Source organism: Eublepharis macularius, chromosome 4, assembly GCF_028583425.1.
Source record: "Eublepharis macularius isolate TG4126 chromosome 4, MPM_Emac_v1.0, whole genome shotgun sequence".
NCBI classification, from domain to species: Eukaryota; Metazoa; Chordata; class Lepidosauria; order Squamata; family Eublepharidae; genus Eublepharis; species Eublepharis macularius.
In genome coordinates this window covers 165733703-165749047 of record NC_072793.1, presented here as the reverse complement: position 1 = coordinate 165749047, position 15345 = coordinate 165733703, and the positions used below count along the sequence as shown (strand labels likewise).

General features: G+C 45.4%; 1 protein-coding gene across 1 annotated transcript in view; it reads right to left on the bottom strand.

The window, feature by feature from the left end:
* Nucleotides 1-15345, bottom strand: part of LOC129329363 (complement C4-A-like) — an 81242-nt gene that overhangs the window by 12803 nt on the left and 53094 nt on the right. Inside the window, exons 27-32 of the mRNA XM_054978901.1 lie at nucleotides 13214-13351; nucleotides 10627-10798; nucleotides 8498-8712; nucleotides 7331-7489; nucleotides 5947-6006; nucleotides 2710-2803 (exon numbers count right to left, since the gene is read on the bottom strand). Of these exons, the coding sequence (XP_054834876.1) occupies nucleotides 2711-2803; nucleotides 5947-6006; nucleotides 7331-7489; nucleotides 8498-8712; nucleotides 10627-10798; nucleotides 13214-13351 (837 nt within the window). The 3' untranslated portion in view covers nucleotide 2710. The remainder of the gene's footprint in view (nucleotides 1-2709; nucleotides 2804-5946; nucleotides 6007-7330; nucleotides 7490-8497; nucleotides 8713-10626; nucleotides 10799-13213; nucleotides 13352-15345) is intronic.

Sequence of the window (15345 nt, the reverse complement as noted above, 5' to 3'; positions counted from 1 at the left end):
CAGTTTTGGGCACCATGATTTCAGAAGGATATAGACAAGCTAGAACGTGTCCAGAGGAGGGCAACAGAGATGGTGAGGGGTCTGGAGACCAAGTCCTGTGAGGAAAGGTTCAAGGAGCTTGGAATGTTTAGCCTGGAAAGGAGATGACCGAGAGGTGATATGATAGCCATCTTCAAGTACTTGAAGGGCTGTCATATAGAGGATGGTGCAGAGTTGTTTTCCACTGCCCCAGAAACTCGGACCAGAACCAACAACTTGAAAATAAATCAAAACAGCTTTCAGCTAAACATTAGGAAGAACTTCCTGACAGCGTTGTCCCTCAGTGGAACAGGCTTCCTTGGGAGGTGGTGGGCTCTCCTTCTTTGGAGGTTTTTAAGCAGAGGCTAGATGGCCATCTGACAGCAATGCTGATTCTGGCTGAATCCACACTTCCCTACCTTCCGCTTTTCATGTGCATTAATCACGCTGGATTCTATCCCGCAATGTCCCAGTCTGTGTTCACATCCCTTCTCTTACTGCTGCTGCCTCGTGCTATACTTCGTCCACATCCCTGGTAGAATCACGCAATATGGGGCAGGTTTAGATCCGACGTCGCTGATGACAACGTCACGTTCATTTTTTTTTTCATTTTTTCATCAGATTTCCGCTATAGCGTTTTTTTGCTAAATTGCTATGGTGAGGCCACACCCCTATGATTTCTGTGATTGGTTAATGTTATTCTATGCCTTCTTCTTTGAAATCCATTGGACCTTTATTCTGGCGGGCTAATTTGAACTGATATTTAAGGTGGGGGTGATCCAAACTCTCCAAACGGGCAGACTAATTATTTGATGCTTGAATGTAATGTTAGAATGATGGATTTCCACTATAATGGTAATTTCAACAGTTTACAAAAATTAATTTTAACAGCCACCGATATTTCCGACTGTCCGGCATCCTAAAAATGACACGGAAATGGAAATGATGCCACCCCTTGGTGTCTCCGTGGGGATTTTGGAGCATCCCGATTAAGATTTATGGCCGGGATTGTGCAACAATGCTGGGAAAGTCCCCTTTTTTTAAAAAAAAAGGGAAGGGGCGGGCGGGCAGGCACGCTGCAGAGAGAGTGGAAAAGCTTGATAATTGCATAGCAAAGAGGGATGGTGTTCCGGAAAGGCTGCAAACACGGAAGTGAGGTGGTTTGAAGGGGCGGTCTCCTTGTGAAATGCTTCTATTTGTCCACATCCACGGTGAGAACCATGCAAGAGAAGCGTTTGAACACATGACAAATTCATCTGAGGCACAATGTGAAAGATGAGAGAGAATGGGGGGTTTGAGGTAAGAGTTTGGGAACAGCCCTCTGAGAAGCAAATAATGGGCGGGAAAAAAGCGGAAAACTTGAGACGTGTGGATTTGGCCTCTGTGAACCTGGGCAGATCATGAGGGGGAGGGCAGAATGGGTTACATCAGTGCTTAGTTCTCATGGCCCTTCTTACATGCCCATGGTAAGGCCGATCACCACCTTGGAGTCAGGTAGCAATTTTCCACAGGCCACTTTGGCTAGGGATCCTAGAGGTGTTTTGCCATCTTCTGGACATGGAGCAGGGTCACTGGAACAGTCGGGGGCGGTAGTTGTGAATTTCCTGCATTGTGCAGGGGGTTGGACTAGATGACCCTAGAGATCCCTTCCAACCCTATGATTCTATGACTGATCATATTGACTTACACCATGTAATCTGCCTTGAGTCTCAGAGAGAAAGGTGGACTATTAATAATGTAAATAAGTAAAACTAAATAATTTGTTCTCCAAGCAAAACAATCTTGACTAAGGCTTTCTTGAACATCGTGCTGCTCAGGAAAGTAGGGTGGGGGTAGGGAGGAGAAAACTATGAAGCAATAAGAAGTAGAAACAGTACTTAATATTTTTTTTTAAATGTAGTGGCATGAGATAAAAAGACAAAACCAAACTTTTAATGAACTCTGTGGCAAGAAAGGATGGTTAGGAGGAAGACACTGGATTCTTGGCCACACGTTTCCCTTGCAACTAATGCACAGATATTTCCAAGGGGAGAATCAGGAGGCAGATGATGGTGCGCAGCCCACCGTCATTGATTCTCTCCTGCAAATTCAATACCAGATGAAAGAAGCCACAAGGGGAACCAAACAAGATCGCCAATGGTCAGGGGTGAAGTTTTGCTATAGCTCTTAGCTCCTTCCCTTGACGTGTAGAAATGCAATTTGCAAATCCTCGCAGATGTGTATACAGGTTGTTTTTCGTGATGTAGAATGCAGCATCCCTTTCTGTTGTTCACTTATTTTTAGGAACAAATCGTACACAGCCCTGGTTACATAAATGGGGAAACTGCAGTGTCACCAGCTGCAACTTGGTAAATTCCTGAAGATTTAGAGGTGGCACCCGACAAGAGCGGCGTTTGGGGAGGGGAGGAAGCTCAGTGGGGATTTGATGTCACTCTAGGACTTCCATTTCTCTTAAGCTCTATGGTATACCATAGAATCTACATTCCGATGCAGCCATTTCCTCTGTAGGCTGGAGATCAATTCTAATTCCAGGAGAACTCCAGGCCCTACCTGGAGGTTGGTCAGCCTTGGAAAATGTTTAGAGCCATCCAGTCCCCAACCCTTGGGCCCTACGCCACCTTGAACCACCAGCGTGGGGGAAGCAAATTTTAAATGGACATATAAATAAATTAAAAATAAGCCTCGACTTACGCTAATATTGAACTGCACCAGTGAGCTTCACTTGTAGCCCAAGGGTTTGGCAGGTAGTGTTCTGCACAGCCAAGACGTGGAATTCCTTCAGGACCTGCAAGGAGCAGAAAGAGGAAACAAAACCCCTGGTCCCCTGAACATCCTCAACAAAAATTGCCTTAGCACACATTGTAGCTGAAAACTGAAACAAATCTCTGTGTATTGGGAAACCAAAGCAGGGTTACCAACCACCAGCTGGGCCCTCGAAATCTCCCAGAATTGCAACCGATTTAGAGGTCGGTTGCCTAAGATTCCACAATGGCAGTTTCAGAATATGGTCTCTACTATTCTGCCGCCATTGCGTCTTTACTGTGTAGGTCAATGGAGCTGTTCCTGGTAGTTCAAGGCCTTTGGGGATTGAGCCTGCAGATAAGAATGTCATTCCACTGCTGGAGGCGGGGCATCTCATACTCCAGTTTCTACCCCTGCCCCCCCTCATCTGGCTGGCAAGGGGGGGGAAGGTGTGGGAGGCTGCCTGGAGCACACAGTGAGATGGTGCATGCACACCCCACAGGCTCCAGATGACGTTACTTCTGCTTTAAAACGGAAGCAACGGGGTATCAGCAGGGCTGAGAAATAGGCCCTAAACAAAGAGGCCCAAACAATGTTTTGAGCTGATTCCTAAAGACTCAGTCCTGCTAAGACCCTATCGCTTTTGGTTTAAACCAGAAGTGATGTCATCAGCAACGCACGGTGTGCATGTGCACGAAAGAAGAGAAGCACACACACACAGACCCCGCTAGGAGCCCCCTCCCCGCCCAGTTTCAAGGTAGGAGGATGTGGCAACCCTGCCCGTAGGAGGAAGTAGACTGCTCAGTGGCCCACTGTGAACATTTTGTGTAGCACTTTGCAGATAAAATCTCTTGCATCCATTCCAACTTGGACTCTACATTAGCAGTGACAAGATTGGATACTGCCAGGTTGTCAGCTTCTTCAGAGGGTGTGGACAGGATCCTTGGACGTTTGAGGCCTACCATCTTGCCCTGTCTGGCTAATTTAATCTGCTGGGAGGGGAGCTGCTGTTCGATTGGGCCCAAGAGGTAGTCGATGCCGCCTTAAGGGAGGGGGTGGTCAGACCAGCCTTGAAACAGCCCACTTTGAAAGAGGTCTACCCTGGACCCAGGAGATCTTAATAACTATTGATCAATCTCAAATGTTCCATTTTTGAGCAAGGTTACTGAATAACAACAACAACATTCGATTTATATACTGCCATTCTGGACAACTGAATGCCCACTCAGAGCAGTTTACCAAGTATATTATTATCCCCACAACAATAATCACCCTGTGGGGTGGGTGGGGCTGAGAGAGCTCCAGAGAACTGTGACTAGCCCAAGGTCACCCAGCTGGCTTCAAGTGGAGGAGTGGGGAATCAAACCTAGATCTCCAGATTAAAGTCCCGTGCTCTTAACCACTATACCAAACTGGCTCTGAAAGGGTGGTCAATGGACAACTTCATGCTTTCCTGGATGAGGCAAATGGTTTAGATTCCTTCCAGCCTGGTTTTAGGCTTGGGTATGGGACTGAAACAGGCTTAGCCACATTGGTGGATGACCTGTGCCGGGAGATGGACAGAGGGAATGTCTCTCTGTTGATTCTCCTGCACTTCTTAGCGGCTTTCAGTACCGTTGATCATGGTATCCTTCTGGACCGCCTTTCTGGGCTGGGATTGGAAGGCACTGTTCTGCAGTAATTCCAATCCTAACTAGAGGTAGATTTCAGAAGGTGGTGATGGAGGCCTGCTGCTCAGCTCCTATGGCTTACGGGGTCCCACAAGGTTCCATCCTGTCCCCAATTCTTCTTAACATCTACATGAAATCACTGGGTGAAGTCATCCAGACATTTGGGCTGGGTTGTCACCAATATGCAGTTGACACACAGCTCTATCTCATGCTTCCAGTTGATCCCAGGGAGACTGAAGAATCCCTGAACTGGTGCCTGAAGACAGTTTTGGAGTGGATGTGTGCTAATAAACTGAAGTTTAATCCTGACAAGGTGGCAGTTCTATTGGTCAGTGGAAGGTCTGACCCAGTATTTAGGATGTCACCCATTCTGGATGGGGTTCCACTCCCCGTAAAAGAACAGGCTCATAGCTTGGAGTTGCTCTTGGATGCAGGCCTATTGCTGAATAAGCAGGTGGCACCTGTGGCCAGGGGTGCCTTTTACCAGCTCCTACTGCTTAGCCAGCTGTGGCCTTTCCTGAGCAGGAAAGATCTGACCACTGTGGTACACCTCTGGTTACATCTAGATTAGACTACTACAAGGCACTCTACATGAAGCTGTCCTTAAAAAGTCTTCAAAAACATTAGTTGGAACAGAATGCTGCAGCCAAGATGTTGACTAGAACGAGTCACAGGGAACATATCACTCCAGTACTGGCTCATCTACACTGGCTCCCAGTCTGTTTCGGAGCACAATTCAAAGTGCTGGTGCTGGCATTTAAAGGCCTATACAGTTTGACACTAACACACCAGAAGGGACGCTTACTCCCTTATGAACCTACCCACCATAGCAGTCATCTTCAGAGGCCCTGCTTCAAGTGCCCCTGCCTTCTGATATTAGGTGAGTGGCAACCAGGGACTTCTCAGTAGCGGCATCAATAATCTGGAACTCTCTCCCCAGGATATTCACCTGTTTCCTTCTGCTGCTGTCTCCCACCAGTGGGTGAAAACCAGCGGCATTCCCTCAGTATTCCCTCCTCTATGTTTTAACTGTTGTTTTTATCTTTTGTGTTTGTTTTAAATTCTGATTTTAAAAGACCACTGGAGTGGCTATTTCTGGGGAGAAGAAATGGCCACTAGGGTGGGGGCGCGGAATCAGGAAAAATGACTGCCATATGGTTGGGAAAATCCAAACTTTCACCCACGCACAGGGCAGCCATCCAGGTTTTACTGCAATCTTTCTTAAAGCTTTGTAGTTAAGCAGGTTTGAGAAAGATTGAAGAAAAGCTGGGAGACCCAAAGAGGTACATACCATGATGCCATGGGGAAGCAATTAAAAAACCCCACTTCCTATCAGCATCAAACTCAGAGCAAATGATCTGTCTGGAAATGGCCTCTTCAGAGCATCTTGAAACAGGCCCATTTCTTAACCTAACTGATACCACACAGAACTATTGGGAGGATAATACTGTGTGTGGTGGTGGTGGGGACCTGGTGTATGCCATAAACAGAAATAGAGCGGTACGAATATACTCACGGTCAAAGTTCCTTTCCCTTTCCCTTCCACTTTTACGTGGATGTTACTACCTGAGGAAAACTGAAGGAGAGAGAACAGGAAGAGAGTGAATGACCAGACCAAGAACACACCGTAACATCATTCTAGCATCAGTTTGGAAGCCCAAATAGAAGACACTGGATGATTTGTGAGGCAAAGAAAGAATATCCACTTTGTATGCCGTGTTAGTCTGGAGAAAGGTGGGCATAAAAATCTAGTAAGTATCTAAATAAATATCAAGAGGTGTCCCCCTCCTTGTGTGTGAAGGCATGGGGCGGTGGTATTATACATCTGGGAACGCCTGTAAAGCTACTACCAAGATCATTTATACAACTCTGTTGGGGTTTTCAAGGCTAGAGAGGTGCAGGGGTGGTTTGCCATTGCCTGCCTCTGCATAAGGATCCTGGACTTACTTGGGGGTCTCCCAGCCAAGTACTAACCAGGGCTGACCCTGCTTAGATTCTGAGAGCTAAGGAGATCAAGGAGATCAAGCTAGCCTGGGCCATCAAAGTCAGCAATACATATCCAAGACTTTTATGCAAATGCAAAATTCTAGTGCCTAGCACTGAATGGCAGCATTCTAAGAATGTTTTTCTTCTTCTCCAAGCCACATTTTTAGCCTTTATAGGGTCTAGGCTATGTATACGATATATTTTGGTATATGATTACAAAAAAAGGGAATATAAAAATTTTGCTTTAAAACCATCAAATTTTGTACCCCAAAATGTGAAAGCTACAAGCCACACAGATGTGCTGTTAGAAATGAAAATACAGAAGGGTTTTATTTTATTAACTGGAATTTTGTGAGCTAGCCTTTGTGGGAGAAAGCATTCTATGGCCGTTTCCACATGTTGCTAAAGCAACAGGCTACTTACTCAATGCTGGCGGGGGTTTTTTTTTTACAGATTCCAGATGCCTCCAATTTCAGAGCGGAAGCAGGCAGTTTGTCTTCCGTCTGATCAGCATCCTTGACCCTGCACAGGAAAGAGCAGGAAATCCCGGTCTCGGAAAAGACGCTGATCAGACGAAAGACAAACTGCCTGCCTCCACTTTGAAATCGGAGGCATCTGGAATCTGTAAAAAAAACCACGCCAGCATTAAGTAGCCCGTTGCTTTAACAACATGTGGAAACGGCCTATATAAATACATTGGCTTTGTTTAAGCAGTTCGTTTTAGGAATCTGAGTCCAGCACAGAGAGGGTTTTCTTGGTGCAGAAGCCACACAGCCCCGATCATTGGGCCTGCCCAACAAAGGGGAGAGAGAGGAAATCAACCAATCAAAGGCAAGGAATGGATGCAAAAAAACAACACCCCCCAATCGTCACCCTGGAGAACTGCTCGGAATGGGCAACATCGGCTTACATACCTGCAGCTCTTCCTGGACTGTGTCAGCAGACCTCCCCAATGACACCTGGAATGGTAAACCTTTTCCAGGAACCGTGAAGGTCACCTTCAGTTCATTGTCTTCCTTCTTATAGCTACTGATCCAATACTGAGATAGAGCTTCCAAAGCCACTACCGTGTCCTGGGGGAGGAGGGAAGAGGTCAGTAGAGAAGCCAGGAGTTTGGGTAGCTCCAATATATATAAATTAACCAGGCCAATGAATTTCTCCCACCGATCTGATACTATCAAACTTTAAGTCTGTTATGGAACATAGACAGTGCAGTAGCTCTCCCTAACATGCAATACCACTTGTCTTTGAAAGTCACCTCCTTCTCCCCTCTCTTGCAGGGAAGCAAGGGAAAGCAAAGAAAAAGGGGGGACTCAAGCTGAACGTTCAGGGCGAAGTGTTCTGTCAGGCGGGTTCTGCTGGGATTTTGGACTTTGTTAGTTTTGGGGGGGTGGGGGGGGTCAGTGGTTGATGTTCCATGTTCGACTAAGCCTTCCTGGTCCTAGAGAAAGCACGTGATTGTCCACAATAGAGAGTGGCCGGGGGGACCTTGTTCAGGGGCCTATGGAATCAGACCCCTTGGTCCAATTCACTTGGAACTTGGGGTGGTCTTTAAATGACAGGCAGCCCTCACTATGCTGCATTTTGGTGCCGTTTGTATTAAAAACAGACCCTTCAGCCCCCCTGGAAACATTCCCCCACAGGGAATAATGGCCTTAAATATATTCGGTTTCCCTGAAAAAGCCAAATCTGATTATTACTCTGATATTTTTGGACCTGAAGATTGGGAATACCAATATTTATCAGATTTATGATACCCAAACCTTTAAATACTTAATTTTTTTAGTGCACACCCTTAAATCTAGGCCGATTCCAGACGACTAACCTGAAGGCGCTGCATGCCGCCATGTTCTGGATTGCGACGGGGAAAACGCGAAATATCGCGTTTTCTCACGCGAGTTTGGCACGACGTCCCGCGAGAAAACGCGATATTTCGCATTTTCCCCGTCGCGATCCGGAACATGGCGGCATGCAGCGCCTTCAGGTTAGTCGTCTGGAATCGGCCCTAGTTTGGCCCTCGGATGTCCTGACTCCACCGCCCCTTTTCCAAATGCAAACATTCCAGTTAAATCAGGAAGTACCTGGGTAGATTTGAAGCCTCCTCCATAGTTCCTCTGCTCTGTCAGCCACTTGGCCACCTTGCTAGCTGCTTCAGTGTCATTTTGCTGTACTAAGTAAAGGAGCCCGTAGCCCGTGGCCTCCACTGTGATAGCTGAGACAGACGGCACGCTGGACCAGCGCCTCTCTCCCTGCATGCGGTCCGCTTCGGTTGCTGCCCAGTACATCACTGTGTTGTCTGGAAGCACGAGTGTAAGAAAACACAATTTCATTTCCTACCATACTAAGCGTGATAGCTTGACACCAAGGGAGATGAGCAGCAAAAGTTCCTGTCTCCTGCTGGTAGAGAAACCAGGGAATCTGAGACCAGAAGGGCTCCTTAACTGTCAGGGGGTGGGGAGAAAGTGGAGACATGGACAGTCAGAAGTGACCTGTATGGACCCATGTGAAAGTTGTGCACTTTTCCCAAGCCACTTGCTTGGATTACATGTGCACTGAACATGAGGTGTTGAACATGTGACTACGCACCTTCAAAATGGTGTATCTGTAGAGGGAAATGGGTTCCCAAGGCACAGGCAGGCAGGAGTGGCTTTATCAGTCCCTACTTTCCATTCAGTGCACTTTTGCAGAAAGGAAGGGGCCATGGGGAGGCGCACTGTTTGTCATACTTAAGATGAACAGCCCTCCCTCTGGGACTCTCTTCTATCTGCAAAAGCACACTAGGTGGAAAGCAGGGACTAAAAAAGCCCATCCCCCCCCACACACACACCATTTTAAAGGTGAGTGCGGTCACATGTTAAATGCTAGCTGAGTCTGAGTTTCTATCCACCTCATGTTTAGCACACATGTAATCAGACCCCAAGAGACAACACCAGAGATTCTTGTTTACCATTATCCCACCATTCCTTCCCTTGCCTGTATCTGAAGAGGACAGCCATGGTGCCTTAAATATAGGCTGATTCCGCACATGTTGGATAATGCACTTCCAATCCTCTTTATAGATCATTTGGAACGGATTTTTTCGTGCGCGGAACAAAAAATCCACCTCAAACTATTGATAAAGTGCATTGAAAGTGCATTATCCAACGTGTGCGGAATCAGCCAGTGTAAGGGAAAATGGTTTTAAAGGCGTTATTACCTAGGTGACAAAGGAACCCAACCATGGCAGTTTTTCAGTGGTTCCAGCATCAACTTGGTTATCTGTGAATTAAGCCTCAGACCAGTTGAGAACATATGGTATCTAAGCAACGAGACGAAGAGTTAAGAAAACCCCGTATCTCCCATACTCTGGCTGAATTACTAAAGCCCTGTCCCCCCCTAGGGTTGCCAGCTCCAGGTTGGGAAATTCCTGGAGATTTGGAGAGGGAGACTGGGGAGAGCGGGGTTTGGGAAGGAGAGGGCGTTAAGCCGGTTATAATGCCAGTGAGTCCACCCGCCCTCCAAAGCAGCCATTTTCTCCAGGGGAACTGACCTCTACTTTGGAGATCCATTGTAATTCCAGGAGATCTCCAGGCCCTACCTGGAGGTTACACATGAAGGATTCAATTAACCATATAGAAGTAATAAAGATGTGATTGACTTATAATGAGCCTGAAAAGCCATTCACAAAAATCGCGTGTCAGTATCAGTTAATCATAAATATAACAACAAACCAACGTAACCGTGAATCAAGCCACTTTGTAATACAACAATATCAGTAAACCTTACGGTCCAGTAAATCAATCCGTATAGACTCCAGGAAGGGTCCAATACGTTAGTTCCTGTATGGTAAATTCAACTCAAATCCGCTGTTTGCCATAACTTCTGTTTTTTCTTACAGGTGGTGTTGGAGTAGTCGGGACGCCTCGAAGGACGTTGGTTTGTTGCTACTGAGGTTATATTTATGATTAACTGATATTGACATGCTATTTTTGTGAATGACTTCTCAGTCTCATTATAAGTAAATCACATCTTTATTACTTCCATATGGTTAATGGAATCCTTCACGTGTTGCTTTTACTACTCTTGTTACTTGGATATATTGTGTTGAGGAGCCTCTCCTTTCTTTTTGCCCTACCTAAAGGTTGGCAACCCTAGACCTCCCCATGTACTACATGGCTTTAAATCTTCCAGCCTCAGAACAGAGATTAATTAATTAACAGAGAGCCAGTACTTTGATCCTCTGTGGCGAGTCTCCTCAGGAAGGCATCGGCAGCAGCGATTGCCGACTGGTTATCCGAAGCAAGTGAGAGGGCATAACTGGAGATGGCAACTGGGTAGGGATCCAGGGATGGATAGTCAAGTGAGCGGGCCAGGAAGGAAGTGGCCTGTGCTAAGCTTTGTTTCTGAAAAGAAGTAAACAGAGTTAGATCTCGAGAGAGAGACCTCGACGGCACTTTCCCACCAAGTCTCAAGGGGAGGTCATGTCTGTTGTAAATGGTCTGAAGTTTTACAGACCTTCAGTTTGTTTCTGGGCATAGTTCACGAAGTGCCTATATTGATCCGTAAAAATCTATACGATCTGCATCCAGCATATCTCAAAGACCGCATCCTCCGATACAGATATGCCCAGTCACTCGGGTCACCTTGGGAGCTTCTGCTCCATGGACTCTCAGAGGGTGGCCACAAGGGATCGAGCCTTTTTCATAGGAACATTTGCCTACTTCAGTGTCAAGTTTCAGAAGACAAGGGAAGACCAAGGCTGTTTTCACACTGCTTTCCTTCCCTCGCAACAACCCGGAACGTCGCGCAAAAAACGCAGATCGCGTTTTCTCACGCAAGATTTGTGCGATGTCGCGCAAATCTCGTGCGAGAAAACGCGATCTTGTGTGTTTTTTGCACGATGTTCTGGGTCGTTGCGAGGGAAGGTAAGCAGTGTGAAAACGGCTCAATTCTCTTTCAAAAAACTTTTTAGGAGATAGAGGGGCAACTGTTTTTTATTTCTGCTTTGTTTCATTTCTGCTTTGTTTCATACATGCATACTGTTGAGTTGCAACCAACTACTTATGGCAACCTCAGCAAGGGGCAAGTAAGCAGAGATGGTTTGCCATTGCCTTCCTCTGCAGAGTCTTCCTTGGTGGTATCCCACCCAAGTACCGACCATGCTTAGCTTCTGAGATCTGTTGAGATTGGGCTATACCATGCAGCCTTCCCTCCCTTCATTGTGTCTGCCCTCTTATTCCCCCCTCCCCTAAATCATTTTTGTATTTGATTTTTTTAATGTAAGCAGTTGCCTTGTTGATCTTTTTAGAGGGTAATCTACTGGGTAAATTATTTAAATAAGAAAGTAAAAATAAATAAAAGGGGGAAAGACCAGGGACTCAGTTAGGCAAGGAGTGGCATAACTGGGTGATTTAGTTGCTCTTCTGGAGGAAAAAGCTAAGGAAGTAGACAAAATCCATGAGTATACAAAAATAGACTCTAAAATATTTTAAAGAAACCCACAAAACACAGAACAATAAATATATTATATAAAAATTTATATTAAAGACTTCTTGATGAAGGGATAAGAAGAGCCCCATGGTGCAGTTGCAGTACTGCAGCCCAAGCTCTGCTCGCTACCTGAGAGCGGGACCACAAGTGATGCCTGACGCAGGTTGGACACTTGTCAGCTTCCCTCAAGTTTTGATGGGAAATGTAGGCAGCTTGGCAGAATGTTGGACAAGTGACAGTTGAAAAGTCCATTGGACAGCAGTCAGAGAGTCAAGCTGCAAGACCAGGATGCCTACGTTTCCCATCAAAACTTGAGGAAAGCTGACAAGTGTCCAACTAGTGTCAGGCGTCACTTGTGGTCTCGCTCTGAGTTCAATCCTGGCCGGAAGCTGGGTTCAGGTAGCCGGCTCAAGGTTGACTCAACCTTCCATCCTTCCAAGGTCGGTACCCAGTTTCCTGGGGGTAAAGTGTAGATTACTGGGGAAGGGAATGGCAAACCACCCCATAACAAAAAGTCTGCCAATATTGAAAACGTTGAATAAAATATAATTTTTTTAAAAAAAAGTCTGCCAAGAAAATGTTGTGATGCGACGTCTGCACCATGGGTCAGTAATGACTCAGTGCTTGCACGGGGGACTACCCTTACCTTTTAAAATGAAGGGCTACTAAACATGTGGAACAAGTGCAACCATCACAGATATTATAATTCTGTATGATATTAATGAAATCCTGAAGGGCAAATTCAGTGCTGGATGACTGAAATGCAGTTTACTCATTCAGACCACTGAACCAAGTTTGGACCCAAGACAATGTTGCTTTAATTGTCTTAACGAGCTCCCAAAATCCAGAAACCTGCATGTGGCATATATCAAAGTTTGTTGAAAGTAGATACTGTAAGAAATGTAGGAACTTCACCCATGTTGTACTTTGATCTTCCCATCCCACCTCCCACTTAAGAATTCAGCACAGTTGGACGTCTTGGTTCACGCTATCTCAGTGCCTGTAGTTGCCAACTTTGGCTTGGGAAATACTTGGAGGTTTGAAGGCAGTGTCTGGGGAGGACACAGTTTTGGGAGGGGAGGGAGCTCAGCAGGAATATGAAACCATAGAGGCCATCCTCTGAAGCTGCCGTTTTCTCCAGCGGAACTGACCTCTGTACTTTGGAGATGGGTTGTAATTCTGGGAGATCTCCAGCTACCATCTGGAGGCTGGCAACCCCACTGGCGCCTAGTTTGGTTGGCACAGGATTTGGATTATTGGAGGACAAAACGGTAATTGATTCAGCATGGTGTCTACATAGCCCAATCTTTGACCCTCTCTCGGCATACCACTTGTTTCAGTTGTTCTTGCTTCTCTTGCTTCTTAGGATCCTCCTCCTTTACCATATATATGACCAAGGCTCGCTTCAACGCAATGGTGACAAACGCCGCAAGGGAGACACGCTCATGAATACCACGAACACCACCCTTGGGAAACAGAAAAAGAATTTCTTAACTGGGGAAGTTTTGTTGTAGAACTTAGAACCACTGGGTGGCAAGGTTAAAAACCACTTTGTAAGGACCTTCTTGTGTTTCCCACAAGCTGGCATAAAACTACATAGGAGCCTAACCTGAAGGTGGTAACATGCTTCAATTCAACAAACTTGCTTGTCATTTCCACTCTTCATTTCTGGAAGCTAGCTTAGTCCAGCAAAGCGGCTAATTGTAACTACTACAGTATGCACATAGTTGGTTTTGCTATCTATAAGAAGTATAGTTGTGGATTTCTCCAATCGTCCTTCCTTTTCTGGAATGCTCAGTTTTATACTGTACTAGCTTGATACTCATGCTTCACTATAGTATTTTACTTCTTTAAATCCAGTTATAATACTTATGGGTATGTAACTTTTTTTTGAGTTGGCAACCCTAGTGAACTTTTAGGGGAAGACTGGGAGGTGCATTTTACCTCAGGACACATTCAATGACTCCCAATAGCAACTGCATACTGTTTAGAATGTTGGGGTAAGGACCAATCAGCCCACATATGCAAATGACGTTGAAAGGCTGGTCCAATCATGGAAGAGTGGCCGAGTGGGCATGGGCGTAAGCAGGCAGCAGCCTGCCAGCCATACAGGGAAGCTGTATCTCTTGGGAAAACACATTTGACCCCTTTTTACAACCTTAGAAGGTAAATTTCTTAAAATCCCTTCTTAGTGGGTGTTTACATCATGAAAGTAATGTTCTCCCCAAATTTCATGTTTCTAGGTCCAGGGGTTTGGGCTGGGCATTGATGAGTCAGTCAGGACACTTGTCTTTATATAGATAATCCACCTTGGTGAAAAAGACAGACTATAAATAATGTACATACATACACAAAATAAATGACGCCAACTGCGATTGTTGCCAGGCAGATGTGCAGCTACCCTACTCTGATGCATGGCATCATTCAAGCCTTCACCAGTTCTAACTGGATTTTCACACCTGTGGCCATCGCTCTTTGACATGCAAGATATTGGTTCATATCACTAGGCTAAGAATGGGTTGGTAGGCACCCTTATCACAATCTGAGGGAAGTCTTTTGTTTCATTTCCTATCTACATGATGCCTCAAGGCATGTGGCTGGGTTAAAGAGTCTAGATTCACACTGCCAGAGCCATCCCGGAATTTTTGAAAGGGGCTAAAAGGAAGCACTTTCAGGAGCTGGCTAACTAAAGCATGGAAACGCCTTAGTTTTTTATACCATTTAAAGGAGAAAAAAATTTCCTTTCTAGACTGATTTTGATATACCTTCTTTACTTATGATTGGAATGTCAAGTAATTGGATTGCCTATTGTTGGGAATTTACAAGTGTCATTCTCTTCTGTCATGAAAGGGTTAATCTGTTTGTGTTTAGCTAGGCATAATTAGTTAGGTTGAGGCCAGTTAGATGTCCCGCCAGGGCAAAGGGGAGTTGCATGCCTAATGAACAAATCTAGGATTGATTATTGGTTTATTGGGGGCAATTAACATTCTTTCCTTTGTCCAGGACGCCATTGCCCACTAGCCAGTTGCACCGTTATCTCCAGCATGTAAGGACGAAGGAACTGAGTTAGCTCTTCTTTATTTTATCACCAATGTAACCTTTATTATTTTATCCTTTATGTAGTAAACATTATTTTAGAAGCTCAACACACGTCTCTGTGATTCTTTATCTGCTGTGCAATGCTCTACTCTGCTAATCATAATCATAACCCAACACCTATTAATAAACCTATTTTTATCTAGTACGCTGGTTTGTCTCTGGATTTAAGCTCTCTGTGCCAACCAACATCCTTAAATGCTCTTTTGTACAATTTATTATTGATGTGGAAATGTTGGCTTTACATGAGAAAATGAGGTATTCCAGTCTGAAATGCTCCAGTTTCAAACACATATGAGAGTTAAGAGAGAAAGTAGGAAGGCCCATGTGAAATTTTGAAAGTTGATAAACGCAACGTTTTGTA